This window comes from Sorex araneus, chromosome 2 (assembly GCF_027595985.1).
Source record: "Sorex araneus isolate mSorAra2 chromosome 2, mSorAra2.pri, whole genome shotgun sequence".
In the NCBI taxonomy this organism is placed as follows: domain Eukaryota; kingdom Metazoa; phylum Chordata; class Mammalia; order Eulipotyphla; family Soricidae; genus Sorex; species Sorex araneus.
Window position 1 is genome coordinate 40,484,570 of NC_073303.1, and position 27,128 is coordinate 40,511,697.

At 44.6% G+C, this 27,128-nt stretch overlaps 1 protein-coding gene across 1 annotated transcript; it reads left to right on the forward strand.

Annotated features, from left to right (window-relative positions):
* The first annotated feature begins 62 nt into the window (after positions 1-62).
* Positions 63-20,718, forward strand: PSMG2 (proteasome assembly chaperone 2). Its single transcript, XM_004620115.2, has 7 exons — positions 63-259; positions 3,509-3,680; positions 5,797-5,855; positions 8,873-8,991; positions 10,782-10,955; positions 14,715-14,835; positions 18,412-20,718. Exons 1-7 carry the CDS (start codon positions 203-205, stop codon positions 18,505-18,507), a joined length of 798 nt encoding a protein of 265 aa, XP_004620172.2. The 5' UTR covers positions 63-202; the 3' UTR covers positions 18,508-20,718.
* Positions 20,719-27,128: the final 6,410 nt, after the last annotated feature.

A 27,128-nucleotide genomic window follows, 5' to 3' on the forward strand; every position in this document is an offset into this window, starting at 1 on the left:
CCTCCCGACCGGCAGAGAGCTGGACGGACTCCCAGGACCCCCGCGCCGAGGGCCACGAAGGACCCTGCCCGCCGGGTCCTGCCCCTCCCGCGGCGCCGGTGGGTCCTGGGATTCGGACTCGGGGCCGGCTCGTGGCTTCCTCCGGTGGTCCTAGCTCCCTCCCAGCCGGCCCTCGGACCCCGGGTCCCCCCTCTTTCCGGCCATGTTTGTCCCCTGCGGAGACTCGGCCCCCGACCTCTCGGGGTTCACGCTCCTGATGGTGAGTCCCGGCTTTCGCGCGCCCTTCCAGCCCGCCCCAGCCTGCTGCTCCTCCAGGGCGCCGCGGTGCTCTGCACCCCTCGCCGGGGGGGGGGGCTTCCCCAGCCCCCTACTTGTTGGCCGCGGTGGCAGCCTGGGTTGGATATTAACACATACGTTCTTTTCATTGACCAGGCGGATCTTGATTCGTAATTTTTCACTCAAAAAAAAAAAATGTTTGTTTTTTTTTAAAAAAAAGATTTCACTTGGTTTTAGCGTCACTCATTGCTTTTAACCAAAAAGTTACAAGTAGGGTTTTAAAGAAAAACTATGAACCGGGGTTGACACGTGGTTTTCACTACTGTGTAACCGCCCATCTGCATTTATTGTTTCAATACATGTGCTCTTATGTGAAAATCGACTTACTTTGTCATCAGGACTTTCAGACTACTTGGAAATCTCAGCCAATGGGGGGCAGCATGTGCTGTAAGGTTGAAAGAGAAGGGAAAATGCTGTAGGATTTATTGCGAGGTGTTGGACCCCAAGAACTATATAGAGAAATACGTATGGAACCGGAAAAAAGTGAACAAAGAAACCTCGCCCCCCCCCACACACACCCAATTCTACTTCCCAACTCAGAACATAGGTTTGCTAGAAATTGCTAGAAGGTGGGGATGAAAGGCTAGGTGTCAAAGTTGATGGAAGTGGAAAGGACAGATTTCCAGTTAGTGTAAATATGACATGTACCACACCCTATGGTACTTTGTTGCATATTTGTAAGTTGCTAGGAGAGTGGATTGTAAAAGCTCTTTTTTACTGCCCCTACCCCTCAAATGTAAAAATGTAACCGTAGTGATGGAGATGTTAATTGTAAGTTATGGTATCAGTTCCAGTATGGTAGTATGTACAGATACCAAATTATTTTCTTTAGACACCTAAAACTAATACAATATTATGTAAAGTTCTTTGCCTAGAGTAGGGCCAAATGGCCTCAACCACTAAGTCATACAGTATGGGGGTGGGGGTGGTTATTTGGGGTTTATTTGGGGCCACACCTGACACTGCTCAGAACTTCTGGCTCTTTGCTCAGGAATCAATCCTGCTGGACACCGAGAACCATATGGGGTGCTAGGGATCAAACCCAGGTTGGCTGTGTGCAAAGAAAGTGCCCTGCCTACTGTGCTACCTCTCCAGCCCCTGTATTTTTTTTTTTTTTGAGAATAGTGAAACTGGGTTCAGCTCCCAGCACTTCTGCCAAAAAGTATGCACAAAAAAGATGGCAATAAGAAGATTCAGTTCTTGGCAATTTCCATTTCAATTATGCACACAAATATCAATGAATGCTAAAAACAAATGTGTACTGGTGTGCTAAAGAAGAAACTTGTATATATTTTCAATGCATTTTCCTGAAAAATAATCACAAAAGGGAATGTTTAAAAGATGAGTGGGGAATGGGGCCGGAGCGATAGCACAGCAGGTAGGGCGTTTGCCTTCCACGCGGCCGACCCGGGTTCAATCCCCGGCATCCGATCCCCGGCATCCCATATGGTCCCCCAAGCACTGCCAGGAGTAATTCCTGAATGCAAAGCCAGGAGTAACCCCTGAGCATCGCTGGGTGTGACCCAAAAAGCAAAAAAAAAAGTACCTAAAAGATGAGTGGGGGAGTAAGGCTTTGGGGAGGGGAAATGTTTAAACCAGAGACATGAAGGCATAAGAGAGACCTGGATGGTTAAGAGTCGGAAGTTATGCCTAGAATAGGGGGCCCAGTATATCAAGAAAACATCATTGGAGAATGTTCTGTGTGGAGAGGTTTTAGGTTAGAGAAACAGAACAGTGATTCTTGTATGCATTAAGTATCCAACATTTAAATTCGGAGGAAATGGTGTTTCCAGGAGGCATTAACCATTGTCAAAAGTGATGGAGAAGTTGTGTAAACATGAGTGCATGAAGGGTGACAGCAGTGAGATAGTAAAGACCAGTCAAAGGGATATGTGAAGGCAAAAAAAAGAAATTGTAATTGCTGAAAGAATGTAAGGAAGGAGCTACATTAAAGAGATACTTTGGAAACAGAATCAATGGAAATTAGTTCTGTATTCCGATGACAGTGATTGTTGGAAATGATCACACTGGACACAGACGGATTGCTGAAAAGAGGTAAAGTGATAAGCAGGATACCCTTTGAGTAACAGTATTGCAAACCCCAATGCCTAAACGCAAAATAAGAGAGAGAAGAAAAGTGTCTGCCATAAAGGCAGTCTGCAGGGCAGGAGGTAAACTGGAGACATGGGTGAAGGGAAATGTGCACTGGTGAAGAGATGGGTGTTGGAACATTGTATGGCTGAAACTCATGAACAGCTTTTTAACTAGATCTTAATGTAATTCAATTTAAAAAATATTTTTAAAGTGGTGTTAGGCAAGGGGGAGTTTCCTGGTCTTAATGGGTGAATAATTGCTCTTCCCTGAAATGTAAAATATAGTAGCAAGATTGAACAAAAGTTAAGTTTCCATTCTTGGACTCTGGCATTCAGATAAGTGATGGACCCCGACTATTTCAGATAAGTAGAGATTTAGCAGTTTGGCTATTGAAGTCATGGCAATAGAAGGAAATGTGTGGGGTCAGTTTAAAGGGAAACCCTGACTGTTGGGTACTAACAGGTGGAAAGAAGACTCAGTAGCCACGTTTGCTCCTACCACATAGGCAGTACAGAAGCTTTTCCCGTTGCCTGAACATTTTTCCCCCCAGTCTGTGGGTGATTCACCCCCTTACCACTTTCAGGGCTACAGTTGCTGTCAGCAGAAGTGGAGCTTTCCTGGATCATCTTGTATAGAACTCAAACCAAGCACCTCCCTCCTCTCTCTGTCGCTGTCTCCCTCCCTCCCTCCCTGTCTCCCCACCCCACCCCACATCCCGCCCATAGCACTTACCAGTGTATAGTTTACTTTAAAAACAAAATATATAGACAAAATACATAAACTTCTCTAGAGAGAAAGCTCCACAAGGGCAGAAACTTCTGTTGATCTGTTTTCCCAGTACTGTAGCAATGATTGACGTAGTCCGCGCGCGCAATAAGAGTTAAGTCAGTCAAGGTGGAGAAGGCCCCACAGACATCTTAGTTACAGCTAATGGATGGGGCAGCAGCCACTTGTGATGCCTGACACATTCAGTACTGGGCTGTGATTATTTTTCTTCTGGCTCTGTTTTTTGTTTGTTTTTAAAGTGCTGCTGGTGGTAATATATTACTGAGCACATATATTGTTTTAATGATTTCAGCCAGCAGTATCCGTTGGGAATGTTGGCCAGCTTGCAATAGATCTGATTATTTCTACGCTGGACATGTGTAAGATTGGTTACTTCTATACTGATTGTCTAGTTCCGATGGTTGGAAATAACCCATATGCCACCGCAGAAGAAAATTCAACAGAACTCAGTACAAATACTGAAGGTATGTAAGCCTTCGGCCCATTTTATTCTACGGGACAGTAGAGTGGTTTAACATTAGAAATGAAAAGTAACATTAGAGGATGAAACTAGGAAGCTGGAGAGAAAGCACAGTGAGTAAGGTACTTGCCTTGCATGTGGCGCGGCAGCTGCCTTGGTTTGACCCCCAGTACCACATCTGGTCCCCTAAGCACCACTGTGCGGAGGGGTTACTCCTGAGTAGTGCCAGGTGTGATCCAAACCTCCCACAAATTAAATTATGGAGAAATTAGACTGCAGTATTCATCAGTAGCAAATACTTACCTAGTGTCAGCTTTAGGCACCAGTTCTGACCCATCCACATGGTCCTGTTCTGTCTTTTATATTCTAGCTTTAGTTCTTTGTCTTTTTGGGAAAAGAGATGAGATTGTACTTGGAACTTTAGGTAGAATTTGAGATTCCCTTTTTTTTTTTTTTTTTGGCTTTTTGGGTCACACCCAGCAATGCTCAGGCATTATTCCTGGCTCTGCACTCAGGAATTACTCCTGGGATGCTGGGACTTGAACCCAAGTCTGCCACATGCAAGTCAACTGCCTTATTCACTGTGCTGTCGCTCCAGCTCCGAGATTCCCATTTTTATTTATTTATTGCTTTTTGGGTCACACCCAGCATGCTCAGGGGTTACTCCTGGCGATGTTTGGGGGACCATATGGGATGCCGGGGATCGAGCCCGCGTTGGCTCTGCGCAAGGCAATCATCCTACCCACTGTACTATCGCTCCGGCCCCCCGATTCCCATTTTTAAAACCTGAATTTGATTTTTTGGCTTTTGAGGAAAACCAAAAATAGAAAACATTTTAAAATTAACTTATTGTTTTGTTTATTTGGGGGACATGTCTGGCAGTGCTCAGGACTGACTCCTGGCTCTGCGCCCAGAGATCACTCCTGTGGGGCTCAGGGAACTGTGTTGGGTACCGGGGATCCGGATACCCCTGGTTCGCCATGTGCAAGCAGGTGCCCTATGCACTGGACCATCTTTCCAGCCCTGACTTATGCATGCTATTTCAGATCTTATAGTTATACAAATATAACTATTTATATATGTGTCTAGGATATTGCTACAATTCGAGCACATTTTGTTCCTTTTGTTATCAATCCCAATGATTGTAGCTATTCCTTAGACAAGGAGAGAATATGAGAAACAGGAGCATTCCTTTTGGGGCGGAGTGCTGATTGGCCTGGGATGGTAGGAGCCACACCTGGTGGGACCTGGGGCTGCACCTGGGGCTCCTCCGTGCAGCACATTCCCTCCAGTCCTTCGAGTTATCCCCATGGCCTCAAAAAATATTGTTAATGACATATTTGTTGTAATACCAGAACTGTTTTTTAGGGGGAATACGTCTCTGGTTTTATAATTCAAGTCAGAATAAAAATATTTTTGAATTTGAATTTTTTTTTTTTTTAATTTTCAAAAGGACTGGAGGGATAGCACAGCAGGTAGGGCGTTTGCCTTGCATGCAGCCAACCTGGGTTCTATCTCTGCTATCTCCTATGGTGCCTCAATTCCTCCGCCCCTCCCGGAGAGCTCAGCAAGCTACTAAAAGTATCCCGCCCACATGGCAGGGCTTGGCAAGTTACCCGTGGCATATTCGGTATGCCAAAAACAGTAAGTCTCACAATGGAGACGTTACTGGTGCCCGCTCGAGCAGAGATAAATGAACAATGGGATGACATGCTACAGTGCAGTGCTAAATTTTCAAAAATGAATCTGTTCCATAGAACATAGTGCAGGTGTGCATTTTAAAGTGTTTTCTGTTGGACAAGAGCAGTAGTACAGTGGGTAGGGCGTTGCCTTGCATGTGACCAACCTGGGTTCTGTCTCTGCTGTCTCCTATGATGCCCCGAGCACCTCCAGGAGTGATTCCTGAGTGCAGAGCCAGGAATAACCCCTGAGCACCGCTGGATATATAACTCCCCACAAAATGTTTTCTATTAAATAACATTGTGTACATATTCTGTATTTGTACTGAAAATATCTAAATACAAATGTTCTCATAATTCAATTTTAATTTTATATCAATAATTTCACTTGTATAACTTTTTCATTTTACTGTTGATGTCATATATTTTTTTCCTTTGCAGTATACTTGTTACCTTCAAAGAAGCTAGTGGCCCTTCAGTTAAGATCCATTTTTATTAAGGTTGGTATGTTGTATTCGTCTTTTTAAGTATCAGAGCGAAATAATGAAAAATACTGATCTTGATTAATCCAAAATAATTTCTGCTCTTTATATTGAATGAATATATTCATCTAATAGCCTAATTCTCCCTCTTGGAGAACCTGACAAGCTACCAAGAGTCTGTTGCCCGATGGGGAGACCCTGGAAAGCTTCCTTTGGTGTATTCATATCCCAAATATGGTAACAGATATATACATACCTCTCAGAGAGCCCGGCAAGCTACCGAGAGTATCCCACCTGCACAGCAGAGCCTGGCAAGCTACCCGTGATGTATTCGATATGCCAAAAGCAGTAACAATAGGTCTCATTCCCCTGACCCTGAAAGAGCCTCCATCATTGGGAAAGAGGATTGAGGAAAGGCTGCTAAAATCTCAAGGCTGAGTGTAATAGAGACGTTACTGGTGCCCACTTGAATAGATCGACGAACAACGGGATGACAGTATACAGTGATACAGTGATGTCGAATGTGCAGTTAAGAAAGGTCTTTTTCATGGAGGAAAAAGTTCTCAAATTCTCACAGGTATTGCCGATATTTCACGATCATATGAAAGGAATTAGGACATCATAATAGGTTTTACATAGTCCCAGCTCAGGTAGCTTTAGTGAAGGTACTTAAGCATAGGGATATTGTAGGTTTATTCCATTTTACTTCAGCCACTGGCATCTCCATATAAATTATATAACAATATATTTTGAATTCCACACCTTCCTGCCCCCACTGCTACCATCCAGTCCAGATCAGTGCTGTCTCACAGCGCCACTGTCCCCGCAAACCCTAACAGTCTGTTTGCAGACCACACGAGCGACCCTTTAAGCCTCAGTAAGAATCTCTTTCCTCTGCTTCGACCCCTGCAGTGGGGCATTGGAGGGAGAGCTCCGCAGGCTGCAGTGCACACTGGCCTGAGTGACTGGGCCCGTCCCTGGGACCACATGGACCCCCTGAATCTCCAGGAGCAGCTCTCACTCACTGAACCAAGAGTAGCCCAGGGCTACCACACAGATGGGGCCCAAATTTAAGAAACAAACTGCCAGTGGCTTCCCATCTCAGTGAATTCACGCCTTTCTGTGGCTTGTGAGGTGTGGCATCTGCTCTGTCCCTCGTGATATCCTCTAGCTGTATATAGGAGCCGTTTAAATTTTGATTAAAGGTAATTATTAAAAATTGCATATCTTGGGGGCTGGAGCAATAGCACAGCAGGTAGGGCGTTTGCCTTGCACGAGGCCGACCCAGGTTCAATTCCCAGGATCCCATATGGTCCCCCGAGCACCACCAGGAGTAATTCCTGAGCCAGGAGTAACCCCTGTGCAGTGCCGGGTGTGACCCAAAAAGTAAAAAAAAAAAAAAAAAAAATTGCACATCTTTGTCACGGTAGTCACATTTCAAGTTCCCAGAAGCCCCACCCAGCAAGTAGATGCCGTAGAGAGTATTTCTGCCATTGCTGGGGTCCCCCTGACAGTTTTTCAGCCAAACCTAATGTCCAGCCATTTCTCTGCCCATTGCTTCTTTCTCTTGCTCCCACTCTGTCACTGTGCTTCAGCCGCACTGTCCTCCTTGCACTGTTCATATAGGCGAAGTTCCCTTCTTTCTTAAGCCATATACTAACTTATTTACTTAAAATTTTTTTCCCTATTTACTTAAATGGCTTCTGTTATTATTTGCCTAAATGTTACCTCATCAGAAAAGTCTTCCCAGACCACTGTTTCTGTTCTTTTGAGGGAGTTTCAGGAGGTGCCACAGCTATTAATCTCCTCGTGTTGCTCAAGAGACCTCTGTGTGGCTCTGGAGTTCACCTGTGTGCAAGGCAGGAGCCTTCCCAGCTGCACTGTCGCTGGCCCCAGTTTCTGACTCATCCTATAGCCAGTTTCCTTCACAACTCATCACCACCAGCTGTCGTTCTTTGTTATCTTACCTCAAAGAGAAATGAAGTTTATTGAGAGAATTGATTCAAAATTCTTACGTCACTCTTACTTCCGCCATCCTCTAAGATAGTGCCTCTGTCTAGAGAAATTCTCATTATATACTGAGTGGGTTAAGGGACCCGTGTATAGGAGACAAGAAATTTATCAACAGTGAGGCCCTCCCCCTTGCCCTGTTCTAGTTATTATATAACTCTGTATGCAGCACTGTTATGGCATGTACTTTCTGATGTTTGGCTTCTTTTTCCCGACACCCTATTTGTGAAGTTCCTCCTCCATGTTACTGCAAGTGACATTCAGTCGAACTCTCTGAGATTCTATTGTTTCATTATTTGCTGATTATATTGTTGGTGGGACATTTTATTATGTTGTTGGTGGGACTTTTAATTTTTTTCCGAGCATCATACTCTTGTGAGTGATGATCTGGTTACTTCAATATTTATATTAGAATCAATCCTCCTTTATTTAGTTAACAGTGTCATGCCCAAAGCTTAGGGGCTGAGGGGATAACTCAGAGAACGAGAGTATGTTTTCGAGCCTTGTGCATTTGCAAGGCTCCGGGTTTGATCCCTGTTCCTAGCTGGACCCCAGAGCAACACAGGAGGGCCTCAGCCCCCAGCGCTGGCCTCTGGCCTGCTTGGTCCACGGCCTCCTGAGCCATGTCCTAGAATCAGTCATGGGTAGGCATTAGGAAACTTCCTGATGTGCTGACTAGGATGGTAAAACAAATTTCTCATGATTTTAATCTTTTGGGTTGGAAAAATAGTATAATTATCGGCACCATATATGCTCCCCAGAGCATGGGTGATACCTGAGCACAGAGCCAGAAGGAAACCCTCAGCACAGTTGGTGTGCCAAGTCTCATTTTTAAAAATTATAGAAAAAGAGGGGCAAGAGAACTAGTACAGTGAGAAGGACGCTTGCTTTGCACGAGGTCGCTCCGGGTGGATCCCCTACACCACCTATGGTGCCCCAAGCCCCTCCACGAATAACCCCTGTAGTATGTAGAGTACTAATCTTAAACTCCAAGGTCTAACTTTCGGCTTTTCTTTGTTACTCAGTTTAAATCAAAGTCATTTTGTGAAAAACTGCTTTCCTGGGTGAAAAGTAGCAACTTTGCCCAAGTCGTCGTTCTTTCCAGCAGTCACTCCTATCACTGTAATGACCTACAGCTTGGTGGGTATGTGCCTTCTGAACGTTACTCTTTGAATTAGAGTGCTATTATGGTTTCTCTATTCACAGGTTAAAATGAACTAATAAAAGTATATGTAGTCCTATCCTTACCTTAATTTGGAAAGTAATTTAAGAAAATTAAGAGATGGAGTTATATATATACACATATGCATATATGTATATATATTATATAGATAGATTTTTTTTTTCCTTTTGGGTCACACCTGGCAATGCTTGGGTTACTCCTGCCTCTGCACTCAAGAATTACTCCTGGCGGTTGTCGGGGGACTGTATAGAATGCTGGGGATCAAACCTGGGTTGGCCGTGTACAAGGCAAACACCCTACCCACTGCAGCCCAGAGAGGGGTAGATTCTTTTAGTCTGTATAGGAATGGTGCCCGTTTGGGCACAGGGCAGGCTTTGATATAAAGGTAGTGGAACAAAGGTAGTGGTCTAAAGGTTGTGGAACCATGTTCTGATTGGTTGGTATCATATACATGGCAGTGTCACAGAGCTTAGGTGATGAAGAGAACCAGCAGAAAGGGGGACTCTGGGCCAGAGCAGGAGCTCAGTGGGTTGGAGCAGACCAGGTTAGATCCCTGGCACCACCTGGTCTACCAAGTACTGGCCTCCAAGCACCATGCTGGGCATAACCCCTGAGCGCCACTGGGTATGACCCCAGAAAAACCCCCAAAAAAGGGCTAGAAGTAAGGCACTTACCTTCCATGTGGCTGCTTTGGCCATGACCCTAGTACAACCCCAAGTACTACATATGGTCCCATTAACATCCCCAGGGGTCACTCAGCACAGAGTTAGGAATAGCCCCTGAGCATCTGCAGGTGTGGCCCACCCCGCCCCTGCCCCCAGAAGGAAAAAAAAGCAGCCTAGATTTACTAAGATGATTTTTTTTTTTTTGGTAGCCAGGGACCGTTTATTTCTCTCCTCTGTCCAACTGAGGTGATTTTTGTTTTATTTTGGTTTGTTTTTTTAGCTGCTTGGGCCAAACCCGGTGATGCTCAGGGGTCACTCCTGGGAATTGAACCTGGGTCTGCCGCGTGCAAGACAAACGCCCTACCCGCTGTGCTATCGCTCCAGCCCCGACATGATTTTTTAAAAGACTGGTATTTCTGTCTCTTCCTATATGTTTGAACTTTGTAGTTACAGAAATCCAACTGCCTTTAAGTATAGCTCCCAGATATGTCATACTGAGAGAGAGGGAGTGGAGAGAGGGTGCAGGGATAGGGTGCTTGCTGTGCTCAGCCAACCAGGTGTGATCCCCGGCATCCCACCTGGTCCCTCCATCCCTGCCAGGAGTGATCCCTGAGCACAGAACCTGAGAACCACTGGGTTAACCCACCAGCCTAAATAAATGTAAGAGAAAATATTCAAGAGATAGAAATATAAACTATTGAACTGTATTATAATTTATATACTTAAGAAGCCATGATGAAAACGACCGGCAAGTGTTATCTTTCAAAACTAAAGAAATCCCTTGGAATGTCACAACAGATGTTGCATTTCCAGGAATCCCACAATAAGCCTCACGCCCAGAAGGGCATGACTAGCAGCAGGAAGGGGTTTATCCTTGTGACAGCCTTAGTTTGTCTTCCCTTTTCTTTACATACTTAAATGTATAAAGAGCAAATCAGAGCAACATTTTGTAATTCTTTCATAGAAACAATTTATCTTGTAGTGTGAAAATACAGAGAACATAATAAGCTTTGCTAAAAACTGACACTTCAGTGAATGTTCATATCCATGAGTCTTTTAGAAAGTTAATTATCTGGTTCTTTCTAGTACTCCCTTCAGGTACCTGTATACACCTTCCACGAAAAAAAATGTTCAAAATAAAATAAAGAGCCTTAACTGGACAGAAATGGAACGAAGCCCAAGTATCCCTGAGATAGACGATTCTGAGTGCTGTATCCGTATCCCTGGAGGAGGCATCACAAAGACACTCTATGATGAAAGGTGAGTGTGTTTGTACATTTGCTCCCCACCCACCTTATTTTAAAAGGAAATTAAGACAAGGATAGTGTGTTGAATGACTAGAACTTTGGAAATATATTCATAAATTGGTACCATATTAGAATTTTTATATTCAAGGGAAAGATTGAACTACAGTATTTTTGTTTGTTTTTTGGTTTTTGGGTCACACCTGGCGATGCACAGGGGTTACTCCTGGCTCCGCACTCAGGAATCACCCCTGGCAGTGTTCAGGGGACCATATGGAATGCTGGGAATCGAACCAGGGTTGGCCGCGTGCAAGGCAAACGCCCTACTCGCTATGCTATTGCTCCAGCCCCAGTATTTTTTTAAATTTTATTGAATCACTGTGAGATAGTTACAAGCTTTCATGTTTGGGTTACAATCTCACAATGATCAAACACCCGTCCTTCCACCGGTGCACATTCCCCACCACAATATCCCAGGTATAGCCCCCTTTCCCACCCTCCCCCGCCTCTATGACAGACAATATTCCCCATACTCTCTCTGCTTTTGGGCATTATAGCTTGCAACACAGACACTGAGAGGTCATCATGTTTGGTCCATTATCTACTTCTGGCGTGCATCTCCCATCCCAACTGGTTCCTCCAGCCATCATCTTCTTAGTGATCCCTTCTCTATTCCATCTGCCTTCTCCCTCCGATTATGAAGCAGGCTTCCAGATATGGGGCAGTCCCCCTGGCCCTTGTGTCTACTGTCCTTGGGTGCCAGCCTCATGTGATGTTATTTAATACTCCACAAATGAGTGCAGTCCCTCTATGTCTGTCCCTCTCTTTCTGACTCATTTCACTTAGCATGATACTTTCCATGTTTATCCACTTATAAGCAAATTTCATGACTTCATCTCTCCTAACAGCTGCATAGTATTCCATTGTGTAGATGTACCAAAGTTTCTTTAACCGGTCATCTGTTCTAGAGCACTTGGGTTGTTTCTGGATTTTGGCTATTGTGAACAGTGCTGCAATGAATATATAGGTACAGGTGTCATTTCTACGAAATACAGTATATTTAATGCATTGTAATGTGTGGCATGTTAGAGGTCCTGAAACTTACTCTGTACAGTATCTGCGGTCACTATTTTAAATTGTGGTAGAATATCTCTTTCTCTACCCTGGAGATTGGCCTGCATTGCAACCTCAGATGTCTGCTCTCAGCTTCTTCCCCTCTGGAGAAGCGCCTACTCTCTCTTGAGTACCTCTCTCCCTCCCTCCTCCCCTCCCTTCCTCCCTACACTCTCAACCTCCAGCTCCATCTCTTTTCCCGCCCCCCCATCCCCCACATCTCCCCACCCCTCATGTTTCTCTAAGTAAATTTATTTGTAAAAAAAAATTACTTTTAAAAAAATAAATAGTGGTCAGATGTACATAACACTTATCTTTCTTTTCTTGGGGGGCTATGGGGGAGGCACATCCGACAATATTTTGGGCTACTCCCAACTTTCTGCCAGGGATTGTACCCTGGATGGAAAACAGAAAGAGATCTATTTTCTTTTTACAAATCTTCAGCCTTATATGTCCATGCCCCATTTGCCACCAGATTCGTCGACACTTAGGCCCTCTGAGTTTACCTGCCTGATGGCTTACTGTCTGGAGTCGAGTTCGGGAAGAACCAGGTCTCGCCCTATGCCCTGCGCCCTCCGGCTCTTCCTTTTCCTGGGGAATTGTTGTGCCTGCTCAGTTCTCAGAGGACAGTGGTTTTGAAAAGACAGGGCAGCTGTTGAGAAGATTCCTTGCTACTTTTTAAGCCTTGTGATTGACTCTTTCTCTCCCGTGAGGAGAGGCCATCAGCCCGATGTCTTCAGCAGTGCCTTGCAGACCTGGGCAGAAACCAGCCCAACTGCTGCTGCTCTGCCTCCTTACGGAATACATTTCAGAAGTAGAAACTTGCCCTTGCAAAGGAAGACCCCAGTGTGTACTTCTTAAAGTCATATTACAGGGGACTGGAGCAATAGGACAACAGGTTGCAACAGTGCAGCAGCCTTGTACGCGCTGACCTGGTTTGATCCCCAGCATCTTACATGGTCCCCCAAGTACTGCCAGGAGTGATTCCTGCATGCAGAGCCAGAAGTAACCCATGACATCGTCGGGTATAGCCCGACTCTCCCACCCCCGCCCCTGTAAATAATGAAATAAAGATGATCTGAATATCTTTCTTATAATTTTTTTAAATAAAAAATAAAATCACGGGGGCTGGAGTGATAGCACAGCGGGTAGGGTGTTTGCCTTGCACACGGCCGATCCAGGTTCAAATCCCAGCATCCCATATGGTCCCCTGAGCACCACCAGGGGTGATTTCTGAGTGCATGAGCCAGGAGTGACCCCTGTGCATTGCTGGGTGTGACCCAAAAAGCAAAAATAAAATAAAATAAAATCACGTTACAATTAGAGAAATAAAGACCAGCAAGGACTTGCCAGATGGTAAGTGGCAGAGCCAGGAGAGAAACAGGTATCTGGTCCCAAATCCTGAACTTTTCAACCATTTCACTAGGGCGCCCAGGGTCCAAGATCACACTGAGCCTAAATTTTAATCTAAAAGTTGAACCTGTGGGCCGGAGAGAGAGTACAGCAGGTGAGACACTTCCCTCCCTGGCGCTGCGTATGGTCTCCTGAGCCCCACCAGAAGGGATCCCTAAGCCCTGAGTACTGTGGAGTTTAGCCTAACACCCCCCACTTAAAAAAAAAATTAAGTGGTTTCCTGTTATTTGTAATGACGTCACTGAGTTCTTTCTGAAACAAATGGTTTCACTATCAGAAATGACGCAGGCATTTTAACTTGTTTTTCCTTTACACTTGTTTCACCAATCTTTGGCTATTCTTGATATTATCCCAGCTTTCTTTTGTTTTCTCTGAAAACCTAGTTCGTTTTTTTTTGTTGTTGTTGTTGTTCCATACCTGATCAGTACTTAGTCCTGGCTCTGTGCTGAGGGATCACTGCCAGCAGGCTCAGGAGACTATACGTGATGCCGGGGGTTGAACCGGGGTTAGCCACGTGCAAGGCAAAGTGTGCCACCCGCTGTGCCATCTCTCTGGCCCCCCGGCTCCAGCTTTCTACTTGGAGAAATAGTGTACCTCCAACACAGCAAAAGGTGGGAACCAGGCGGAGCACCTTGGTCCTGCCGAGTGGAGGAGACAGAGGTCAGGTGGGGAAAGGCTGCGGCGCCGCACTGGGAAGCCCCGTGGAGAGTGGAACACGGGGGGTGAGGGAGTGCTCAGGGCTAGAGAGCACTGAGTTCCCTCCAGAGTCGAAGCCACACCCATTCGGTCCATCCAAAGCTTAGCACATGATAACCGCTTACAAAGTGGCGTTTGTGTCTCGAGGTGTGGGAGCCCTTTCCCCCTTTGAGCTGTATGTTCTGCTGGACTGCTTTCCTTGGTGCTTTAGATTATAAACGGTGTTTTCTTTGCTGTGGTGCTTCTGAAAATCATATTTTAGAGTAGATTTAGGATGTGAAGAAACATCCCTCATGTGCTAAGGCTCAGACTAGAGCTTCTTCATGACTAGGCACAGACTTGCCTAGTCCTGAGTTGAGCATGACATGGTGCCTGTCATTTCCCCACAGCTGGAAAGTGTCGGGCAAGGGGAGAGAAGCAAGTTATCAGACTCATTTACCCTTACTCAAGACCTGGAATACCATTGTAGCTATTAAAACAGACTTGATTTTGTATCAGAGTTTTCTTTATAAGTTTTGCTGTTGTGTCACTTATGCAATTACTTTCTTTGCAGCTGTTCTAAAGAAATCCCAATGGTGATCCTGCTAAAATTTGTTTCAGAAGGAGACAACATCCCCGATGCCTTAGGTCTTGTTGAATATCTTAATGAGTGGCTCCACATAATCAAACCATGTGTAAGTTTTTCCCTTTTGGGGAGATGGGGGAACATTGGGCTACACACAGCAGTGCTTAGGGACCATTCCTGGCTTGGGTCACTCCTGGCATCGTTCCTGGAATCAAATGTGGTGTTGGAAACTGAGCCAGTGCATGCAAGGCAAGCACCTTAACCCCTGTACTGTCTCTCCAGCCCTCACCGTATGGAAGTTTTACCACAGCTTAAACACCTAATTTCTCTGGTTATATATCCATAAGCTTGGATATACAATATGGATTTTTTTAAATTTGTTTTTGTGTTTTTGGTTTGTTTTGGGGCCACACCCAGTGATGATCAGGGGTATTGCTGGCTCTCCACTCAGGAATGACTCTGGCCTGGCTTGAGGCCCATATGGGATGCCAGGGATTGAACCCAGGTTGGCTGCGTGCAAGGCAAGTGCCTACCCGCTGTGCTATTGCTCCAGTCCTAAACTTGGATTTTATATACCATATAAGTAAGCCAAATATAATCAGCTTTATGTTATACACATGTCTTTATATAAAATTTTGTTTATTAGAACTATTGAAACTAGAGTGTAGTGGACTATTTTCTATAGCTGTGTGATGAAGACTATTTTCAAAAAATTTTTAGTGATGCTCAGGGATTACTCCTGGCTCTCAGGATTCACTTCTGGAGGGCTCGGGGGACCCTGTGGAAAGCTGGGGATAAACCCAGATTGACCGGGTGCAGGGCAAGTTCCATACCCCTTTACTATTGCTCTGGGCCTCAAAAACAAATCCTTTGTGGTCACACCCGGCAATGCACCAGAGGATACTCCTAGATTTGCACTCAGGAATTATTCCTGGTGGTGCCCAGGGGACCATATGGGATGCTGGGAATCGAACCCAGGTTGGCCATGTGCAAGGCAAACGCCCTATCCACTGTGCTATCGCTCCAGCCCCCAAAACAAATTCTTCACTGTACTCACTGTGATGAGTGAGTACAATAGCTTAGAGAAATGAATAAGTTCTAGGGTGGAGCATTAGCACAGCGGGTAGGGAGTTTGCCTTGCTCAAAGCCGACCCAGGTTCAATTCCCAGCACCCCATATGGTCCCCCGAGCACCACCAGGAGTAATTCCTGAGTGCATGAGCCAGGAGTAACTCCTGTGCATTGCCAGGTGTGACCCAAAAAGCAAAAAAAAAAAAAAATGAGCAAGTCCTCTTTGGAATTTAGTGATTGTTTTTTAATCTTTTGTTGTTGTTTGTTTTATGAGAAAGGTATTACAGTGTAAGCCATATCATGGTTATTGTGAGTGTGTGTGTGTGTGTGTGTGTATCTTTTTTTTTTTTTAAGTGGGGGTTATATCTGGCAATACTCAAAGGTTACTCCTAGCTCTGCAGTCAGGAGTTACTCCAGGAAATGTTCAGGGGTTTATATTTCTTGCCAGGGATCAACCCTGGTTGAGCTTTTGCAAGGCAAGTGCCTTGCCCGCTATACCATATACAGTCCTATTGAGTATGTATTATAGTTAAGATACTTTAAAAATTATGAGTAAGATCATTACACCTAGGACTATTGTTCTGTATGGCTACTTTGTATGGTTGATAATTCTTTTTCTATTTTACATATATATTACATATACATTATATATGTATGTGTGTGTATATATGTATATAAGGGGTTTAGGGTTGGCCTATATTCAGCTTTCCTTGGGGGTTATTCCTAGCTTTATGCTTAAGATTACTCCTGATAGTGCTCTTCATGTTCCTGGAGCAAGCAGATGCCATTGGGCAACACTAGCACACAACAGGGATGAATGGAGACGTTACTGGCGCCCACTCGAACAAATCGACGCACAACGGGATGACAAGTGATATAAGTGCTTAGTGTACCATATACAGTGCCCTATTTTACCACCACCCTTCCAGCACTGTTTCCAGACTTTTGGGTCTTTTTGGGTTTGGGGGCATTTTTGCTTCTTTGGGTCAATGCTGAGGAGTTAGTCCTGGCAGTGTTTGGGGGAACCATGCTGGGGATTGAATCTGGGTTGGCGGCATACAAGGCAAATACCCTACCCACCGTACTGTAGCTCCAGACCCTGTGTTTCCAGACTTTTTGATATAGATCATTTTCACTGATGTTGAGGTCATTTTGACTTTCTGTTAATCAGTGATGAACGTTTTTCATCATTTCAATACACAAACATGTGTATTGGTCTTTATGTCTTCTTTGAGGACATATTTGTTCACCTCTCCCGATCTCTTTGATGGGGTTGTTTGACTTATTGAGTTTTGAGAGTGTCTCACTTATCTTAAACATTAGCTCTCTGTCTAATGTATGATTGGAAAATAGCTTCTCTCAATCAGCCAGGTGTTTTTTTAATGTGAGGCCTCATTTCTTTCACAGTACCGAAGTTTTTTTGTTTATCAGCTCTGTATCCGCACTGTCATCCCGTTGTTCATTGATTTGCTCGAGCTGGCACCAGTAACGTCTCCATTGTTGTTACTGTTTTTGGTATATCGAATGCGCCATGGGTAGCTTGCCAGGCTCTGCCTTGAGGGCGGGATACTCTCGGTAGCTTGCCGGGCTCTCCGGGAGGGACGGAGGAATCAAACCCAGGTCGACTGCATGCAAGGCAAATGCCCTACCAGCTGTGCTATCGCTCCAGTCCTTTTTGTTTTATACAGTCGCATTTGTTTATTTCTGGTTTTGATTTCTTATCCAGTGGTATCATACCACTGAAAATAGCTGAGGTCAAAACCTTGGAGAGATTTCCTTATGCTTTTCTCTGTGTGTTTTATAGAGGCAAGTTTGATAATCTAGGTCTTTAAATCCATTTTGAGTGAACCTTTACACAGAAGTTCAGTTTTCTTTTCTTTCTCTTTTGAAGAGGGTAGAAGGTGGGTTGTTAGTTTTGCATGTAACTAAGCAGTTTGCCCAGCACCGTTTGTTGGAAGAGGTTTTCCTTGCTGTGCTTCATACACTTAACCTCTATTGGCGATTAACTGTCCATGCATTTGAAGGTTTACCGCTGCTCGGGACTCACACTTCCATTCCATTGATCTGAGAGTATGTCACCATGCACCTTTTTTTTTTTCTTTTTGGATCACACCCAGCGATGCACAGGGGTTACTTCTGGCTCATGCACTCAGGATTACTCCTGGCGGTGCTCAGGGGACCATATGGGATCCTGGGAATTGAACCCGGGTCGGCTGCATGCAAGGCAAACGCCCTACCTGCTGTGCTATCGCTCCAGCCCATCATACACTTTTAATTATAGCTTTGTAGTATAATTTACAGTCTGGAGTTATAATGCTGCCCACCTTTTTTCCTCAGAGTTTAAGCTTTTCAGGAAGCTTTATGGTTCTCTACAAATTTTAGAAGTATGTGGGGCCGGAGAAGAGGGTAGGGTGCTCACCTTGCATGTGCCCCACCTGGGTTCAATCCCCAGCATCCCATATGGTCTCCCGAGCGCCATCAGGGGTGCTTTCTGACTGCAGAGCTAGAAGTTACCCCTGAGTATTGCTGGGTGTGCACAAAACAAAACAAAAACCTTAATTTTGAAAAATATGTTAACATTCAAGAATTAAAGTTTATCTGTTTTTACTTCACAGAGCAAAGATGACCCCACAACATCTGCCGTGCCGTGGAAAATGCCCAGTTCTTGGAGATTACTCTTTGGCAGTGGCCTTCCCCCTGCACTTTTTTGACCTATTTTCAGTCTTTTACCCTATGTCCCCAAATGCTTGTTCCCATCAGTACTGGTTAAAAAAATACCATATTATCTGAGGCTGCAGTAGGAAGAAAATACTTTTTTTAAGGCTTTAATTTTCACAGAACATTTTTAAAAATGAATTAACCAAATTTCATTAGTGGATAATCAGCTTATTTTGCCGTATTTTCATCATGTACAATAAATGTAAATTTTGTACAATAAATTATTTAGTAGTTTTTAAACCCAGACATGTATATTCATTTTCTATTTGTGCTATAACAAATTGGTATGAACTTAGTGACTAAATAGTACACACTTGTAGCTTGAGGTTCTGGAAACCAGAAGACAAAAATTTAGATCTCACTGGACTAAAAGGTTGTGCTTCCTCTAAAAGCTCATGGGGAAATGCAGTTTTTTTTACCTCTTTCTAGCTTCTACAATTCCCAGTCTTTGACATCTGACAGCCTCCTGTATCTTCAAAACCAGCATGGAGCACTTGAAATTGCTCTCCCTCTTCCATTTGTAAAGATCCTTTTGATTATAATGGACCCACGACAGCAAGCCAAAAGAATTCCCCATCTTAACCGAATTTTAGTATTTGGGCCAGAGAGATGATAATACAGCGAGTGGGGCACTGGTTTTGGTGGAGATTGAAGATAGAGACAGACTAAGATGCCCCAGCCTATGGGTTTCCCCACAGAAATACCAACATCTCAATAATAATCAGAATACTATACAAGAACTCCAGAACCCAGTTTAGAATTTTCCATATTTACTTCGGTAGATCTCCCTAAAGAAACACCAACATATCAATAATGAATCAAAATCGGTTTATGAGTGCAGAACCCACTTAAATGTCAGCCGGTGAGCCGGAAGTCGAGAACAGCTGTGCGGCAGCACGAGAAGGGCTGACTTTCCTCCTGGTTGCCCCAGCCCCACACCAACCACTCAGCATGCCTGGGAGGAAGCAACCGGGTCACTGCTGGAGGATTGTGGGGTGCCACCTCTAACGTCCTGGATGTTCAGAGATGAACTAATTGCTCTCCTGACTGATGCGGACACTGCCCAGACCGGCATATTCCGAGTGGGGGTCGCCGAGAGCAAGGGAGAGCTGAGCCACCTGCCCAAGTCGCCGCTTGGTCAGACAGGTCGGCGTGAAGCCATTAGAAGGCACCCTGCTTCTGATTTCTCAGGAGTGGCCTCCAGCTCCCTAGAAGGCCGCCCAGGAGACTCATCTGTCCAGGATGCTGACGGTCACTGGCACACGTGGGGTGCCTGGAGACCACTAAACGAAGGAAAGCAAGTTGCCTACCGCAGGAGCACCAGGAAAATGGCAATGCTTGCCAGAGTGATAGGACAGCAGGGAGGGCACTTGCCTTGCACACAGCTGTCCCAGGTTTGATTCCTGGCTCCCCGTGTGGCCCCCTGAGGATGGCCAGGAGTGATTCCTGAGCACAGAACCAGGTATAAGCCCTCAGCACCATGAGGTGTGGCCCCCGAAACCTAAAAAGGAAAAGGAGAGACTGGAGTGATAGTACAGCAGAGAGGGCACTTGCCTTGCACGCGGGCAATCTGGGTCTGATCCCCAGTCATCCCATATGGTCCCCCCGAGCACCACAGGAGTAATTCCTGAGTGCAGAGCCAGGTGTGACCCCCCCAAAAAAGAAAAAATAATAAGGAAAAGCAGCAGTACCACAGACAGACACCAGAGGGAGCAATTTCAGGATGCCTGCAAATCTCTGGCTGGGAAATTGCTCTTAAACTAGGGGTTTCACAGGCCTCTGCTGTCTCTTGGCCCCTGAATTGGGGATGATCTTCCTTCTAAGAATGGGATATGTGGCTGTTCTATTAAATGCACAAAGCACAGGAACAATGTTACAGAGCACAGGATAGAACAAACAGCTCAGGAACAGAAATTCTGAGAATACAAATCCTAAGGAAATGAAGATCTATGAATGACATGACAATTCAGATAAATTGTGTTAAAGAGGACCTATGGTCCACAGGAGCCAACTAAATGAAATCAGAACAGTGCATGAACAAAATGAGACAACAAAATAGCTTAATAAGAAAAAGGCCAGAGCAATAGTCCACTAACCTTGCATGCAGCCAACCCAGGTTCCAATCTTCAGCACCCCATATGGTCCCCTGAGCACAGAACCAAAATAAAACTCTTAAGCACAGCTAGATGTGGCAAAAAAAAAAAAAAAAACAGAAGAAAGTTAATTTTGCTGAAAAAAAATTTAATAAAATTCAATTAATAAGAACTATTCAAAGTTGAAAAGTTACTATAGGGGGCTGGGGTAATAGTATAGCTTTTAGGGCATTTACCTTGCACAAAACCAACTTGGGTTTGATCCACAACACTATATATGGTTCCCTGAGCGAAGAGCCAGGAATAAACCTTGAATATAATCAGGTGTGACCCAAAAAGAAAAGAAAACGTTACTGTAGGGGTAAAGCAGCAGTCTTGAAACAAGAATCAAGAATTCTAATCACTGAAGTCAAATACAGTGTAATCAGAAAAAAAATTACATGAGTAACAATCTAAGGGTTCTATTGAATAGGAAATGGAAAATCAATCTATACACTGTGATAGGCCCAGAGAAGGAAAAGCAACAAACCAATCTGAAGATGGCTGGAAACTTGGTTAATCTGAAGAAAATTAATACCCAAATATGATAAGCTCAGTGGACTACAAATAGGATGAACCTAAATAAACCCCACCCCAAGATACCTCATAAGTAAAAACAAAACAGGCTACTGGACCAGAGATGTAGCTCGATGGTAGAGCCCCTCCCTTCCATGTGTGAGGCCCTACGTTAGATCCCTGGCACTGAAAAAACAAACCAAAAACTTGGAAAAAGTCAAAGAAGGAATCCTGAAAACAGCAAGGAATAAGTCACCACATACAAGTCAACTCCCACAAGATGAGTTTCTCAGCAGAATTCTTAGAAGCTGGAGGTAGTGGGGTGACAGTAATGTGTCACTGGGTGGCAATATAATTCTAAGAAATGTGCCATTAGACAGTTTTGTGCAAATGTCATGGCGTATACTTAAACCAAAATGGTTAAACTACCTACCTAAGCTATCTATAGAAACTACCACCATATATGTGGCCTGTGGTTAACCAAAATATCCTGCAGTACATGACCATATTCAGTGTTCAAAGGCATGAAAACTCTCCAGTAGAAATACAGTCTGACCGGGGGCTGGAGTGATAGCACAGCGGGTAAGTCGTTTGCCTTGCACTCAGCTGACCCGGGTTCATCCCCGGCATCCCATATGGTCCCCCAAGCACCACCAGGAGTAATTCCTGAGTGCAAAGCCAGGAGCAACCCCTGAGCATCGCTGGGTGTGACCCAAAAAGCAAAAAAAAAGAAAAAAAGAAATACAGTCTGACCAATGAGTCCTTCCAAATGAAGGTAAAATTGGCTCAGATGAATGAGTGCAGAGAGTTCATCACTGATGGACAGAAACACTAAGTAAGGTCTGTGAGTTGAAAAGATAAGCAATGTGAGAACAAAAACGATAAAGCTCTTCCATGAAGGGAACTAGACAAGGGGCCGCAGGGGATCCGCCAAGTGACTCTTGATCATTGTGCCACCCTTCCCCAAACTAGTTCCCCATCCTCTTTACCTATAAAATTGCTTCTGGTAACCATAGAAGGTAGTCTGTTTGGGACATGCATCTTCTCAGGTTGCTGGCCACTCAAATAGACCTATTTTTCTTGCGTCAGTTTGTTTCTTGAACATTGGCCTGCCAGTGGTGAGCACACAAATACGGGCATGGTGAACTTGAACCTGGGCATGTAAACTTAAACCTGGACATGATGAACATCAACCCGGGCATGGTGAGCTTGAACCTGAACATGGTCAACTTTAATCGGGGCATGGTGAACTTGAACCTGGACATGGTGAACTTAAACCTGGTCATGGTGAACTTGTGTGTGGTAACTTGCATATACACAAATCTATTGGAGTTCTTCCTGGCACAGCTCCCTGACCTGGGCTGCTGGGCTTGTGCAGGAAGGCCCCGGGTCCCAGCCTTAGTGGGGGCTTTGCTGATGCCAGTGGAATCGGCATTCCCTGATGATTAGCATGGCTTGATGGCCTTACAACTGCCAGCAGCTGGCTTTGAGTCAGGGAGAGCCGACACCTGTAATGTCTAAAGTTGATTGTTCCATCTCTGCATTAGCTCATAGAAATCCTGTGCTACCTTGTGACACTGAGTCCCATCTAGCCCATGTAACCATAGAATTCCCCTTCTTTCCACCTCTTGATCTGCATGTAATGCATCCTTTCTGCCCCTGTATAAACATTGTTCTCCTGCAATAAACTTGGTCAAATGACTACAAGTCTATGGCCCATTTGAGTGGCTTTGTCTTGGGCATGCTGTGTGAGTTTTTGAGCACCCATTCCCCTAGACACACAGACAATCTCCATGTTACCGGGATCCAGATAATGTTTTGTCCAGTTTCCCCTGGGGGGTGGGGGCAGAGTGATAGCACAGTGGGTAAGGCGTTTGCCTTGCATGTGGCTGATCCTGGTTTGATTCCTCCTCCCTCTCGGAGAGCCCAGCGAGCTACTGAGAGTATCCCGCCTGCATGGCAGAGCCTGGCAAGCTACCCGTGGCATATTCGATATACCAAAACAGTAACAAGTCTCACAGTGGAGACGTTACTGGTGCCCGCTCAAGCAAATCGATGAACAACCGGTGCTAGGACAGTGCTACAGTTTGCCAGTGGACTTCTTTATGAATCCCGTTATGCAAGAATTCAGTATGTCTCTCTTTAAGAACACCCAGTAGAGGGAAATGACTTTTTTAATATGTAGGTTTTTGATCTTTATTCTGCACAAAAATCCAAGTACTTTGGATATCACTTGTATTAGGTAGACTGATATTCCAATTTACAAATGTACTTAGCTCTGCTGTTGAGTTTCTAACCTAATAAAACTTTTAAAACGGCCATCTTGCTGCACTGAGCAGTGAAGAATCCTGGCCGGCGGGCACTGCAAGCTGGAGAATGCTCCGGACCCCGGACCAGGCCACCAACACTGGGGTGCCCCAGACAGAGAAGGTGCAGAGTCCCTGCCTTCTCCAGATGGAATCCTGGTGACACTGAGCTTCTACTAACACAGCTCCGGTATGTGGGACCCAGACTATTTCTCCAAACCACGTGGCCGCCTGTGCGGCCATGCGTCCTTTCCTGATACACAAAAAGCCTCTCAGGAACAGCTCCTCCGCCCCTGAGCAGCCATGATCCCAAAGGCACGAAAACCAATCTCGGAACACAGCAGCTACTGGCAGAAATACCTCTGGACTTAATTAATAAAATACCAGAATTCCAAAACCATGCGGCCGCTTTCATGGCCATGCAACAATATGTTCCTCATTATCAGCAATAGAAAACAAAAGATCTAATGATGCCTTTTTGGCAGATCTGATTATTGGGGGGTGGGGAATTTCCAAATAATAATAGTGGGTTTTCTGTCGAAAATTGAATGTAATCAAAGTAAAGAGAGAGTAAAGTGAAAATCATCTGCCACACAGGCAGGGTGGAGAGTGGGAGGGTGGTATACTGGGGTTTTTGGTGGTAGAACATATGCATGGGTGAAGGGATGGGTGTTGGATCATTGTATGACTGAGACTTGGTCCTGAAAGTTTTGTAACTGTTCTCACGATGATTCAACAAAAAACAAACAAACAAAGACATTATTTTATCAGGGCTGGAGTGATAGTACTGTAGGTAGGGTGTTTGTCTTGCACACAGCCAACCAAGGTTCATTCAATCCCCAGCACCCCATAGGTTCCCCTGAGTACCACCAAGGGTAATTCCAGAGTGTAGAGCTGGGAGTAACCCCTGAGCACTGCTGGCTGTGGCCCCCAAACTCCTTGATTCGTGTTAGTTTTCTCGGACCATGAAGTTGTCTTTTCTAAAGGTTTTTGCTCCTGAGTAAATTTATGGGGAAAATCCTTTCTGTTGACAGAAGTGTTTATTTCCTTTGAGAAGATATACATTGTATTAAATAAAGATAAAATTTATTTGTAGCCACTATGAATGGCAAAGTTATTCATGTCTGGTGTTACTCCCTCACTTTCTCTCCCTCCTTCCCCTTCCTAAAAACCTCGAAATAAAATCTTTTACTTCACTGCTTGTCTGCTCCTGAAATTTTTTTCTGCGAGACAGGACAAAGTACCTGAAAACCCTTGGAAGGCCTAGGACAGACTTTCCTTTCCTGCAAAGAGCAGTTCCTAGCTCTAGCCTGAGTCCGTGGCTCCCCAAGGAGTCAGGTGGCGGGGATCAACTCCCATGCCAAGAAGACCAAGCGGATGTCAGGGGCTCATTGCAGACTTTATCAGTCCTTCCCGGCCAGCCCCGGGGTGGCAGAGACAGGTCAGGAGAAAGTCTCTGCTCTCCATCTCAAATAAGCCACCTGCGGGGCCCACTGGCTTCAGTGTTAGCCCATTATCCAATGAGTGATAGGCAAATATTTTCTCCCAGTCCATGGAGTATCTTTGTATTTTGGCCATCATTTCCTGTGAGGTGCAGAAGCTTCTTAATTTAAAGTAGTTCCATTTCTTTATCTTCGTTTCTGTTTGCTTGGCCTATGGCCTTGGCTCCTTAAAGATGCCTCTCTAAGTTTGGTATCATGGAGAGTTCTGCCTACATTTTCCTCACTATAACTTATAGATTCAGATCTGAATGAATCTGAATCATGGCCACAGCCATGCTCAAGGCCCCTCTCCACACATTCAGACGAGCCTCACGCATGAAGGAACCAACAGAGGAACCCAGGTATACGGGACCTGAGGCCAAGATCTCCAAGGCTGCTCGGATCAGGACTGGGCCTCTACCACCCAGATCCCCCGTTTTCCAGTTGCTAGGCAGTCACACCCAGAGACTGTCCCCAGCGCCATGTAATCCCTCAATGGCCAACATCCAGAGACTATAAAACCAAGCTCCCAGAAGCGACATCTAATAGCCTAGTTCTCCCTCTTGGAGAACCTGACAAGCTACTGAGAGTCTATTGCCCACTCAGGAGAGCCTAGCAAGCTCCCCGTGACATATTCATATCCCAAATACAGTAACAGATATATACATAACTGTCAGAGAGCCTGGCAAGCTACCAAGAGTATGCCACCCTCACAGCAGAGCCTGGCAAGCTACCCGTGAAGTATTCGATATGCCAAAAACAATAACAATAGGTCTCATTCTCCTGACCCTGAAAGAGCCTCCAATCATTGGGAAAGACGAGTAAGGAGAGGCTGCTAAAATCTCAGGGCTGAGTGTAATAGAGATGTTGCTGGTGCCCGCTGGTGTAAATCGACGAACAACAGGATGACAGTAAAACAGTGATAATTTACAGATTCAGATACGATGTCAAGGTCTTAAATCTGTTTTGATTTGACTTGTGAATGGCATAACAAAACGTCTGAGGGATCGGAGTGATAGTATGGTAGGAAGGGCATTTGCCTTGCACGCAGCCAACTCGTGTTCGATCCCCAGCATCCCATATGGTTCCCTGAGTGCCGCCAGGAATAATTCCTGAGTGCAGAGTTAGGAGTAACTAACCCCTGAGCATGAGCATCGCCAGGTGTGACACAAAAAAGAAAAAATATGTCTGAGTTTATCAAAAGAAAAAAAAATTTTTTTTGCACACGGGACCAATTTTCCCATCATTTGTTGAAGAGGCTTTCCTTGCTCCATTACATACTTTTTGCCATTTTATCAAAGATTTACTGTCCATATACCTGAGGATTTGTCTCTGCATTTTCAATTCTATTCATTGATCTGAAAGTCTGTCCTTACTCCATATACACATGATATTTTAATTACTGCAGCTACGTAGTACAAGAATTTTTATTTCAGTGGCTAAGACATTTGCCTTGCATGTGACTGACCAGAGTTCAATCCCCTGCACCCCATATGGTCCCCCCAAGTACTGCCAGGAGTGATCCCTGAGCCCAGAGCCAGGAGTAACCCCTGAACACTGCTGGGTGTAAGACCCCCCTCCAAAAAAATAATTTTGTTTCATGTGGCAGTAATTCCATTTAAAATTTTTAAAGATTTAAAATTATTGAACAGATGTACTTATTGAAGAGAAATACTCAGGTATGCAGAACATATTTGATATCAATTGGGATTATAAATTCTGTGTATATGAGTACTTCACTATTATATGTGAATTACATATAGACATTAAAATTCCAGAGCAGACCTCAATCGACAACCTTACCAAACTCACCAAGAGATTTAGTCTGTTGTGATAATTTTGTTCTTACAGCTGTTGTAGATTTGCACATTAACTAAAATACCCTGAAATTACATAGTTTTACAGTTAGCTCCTCACTATGAGCCCTTTCCAAATAACTGACTTTTTCAGATGTCAACACTTTTAATTTTTGACCAGAAATATTTCCAGTGAGCATTACAGGGTTCGCTTGGCTTTCTGAATAAAGGATACTGAGCCCAAGTTTTGTGACCAGTGCCTATGTTTGTGTGTAATTTGTATACAATTGTCTGTGTAAACTTCGTTTTTCCCTCCTCAGCTAATCTAGGCCACCTTCACTGGTTCTAAAATAATAAATATTTGATGAAAAGTCAAAAGATGA

What these genes read in the sequence shown, in the direction of transcription:
- PSMG2 (XM_004620115.2), top strand. Translation starts at nt 203, where the DNA reads ATGTTTGTCCCCTGCGGAGACTCGGCCCCCGACCTCTCGGGGTTCACG. An exon ending in ACTCAGTACAAATACTGAAG is followed by an intron (nt 3,681 to 5,796) that starts GTATGTAAGCCT and finishes TTTCCTTTGCAG; the next exon opens with TATACTTGTTACCTTCAAAG. An exon ending in TAAGATCCATTTTTATTAAG is followed by an intron (nt 5,856 to 8,872) that starts GTTGGTATGTTG and finishes TTTGTTACTCAG; the next exon opens with TTTAAATCAAAGTCATTTTG.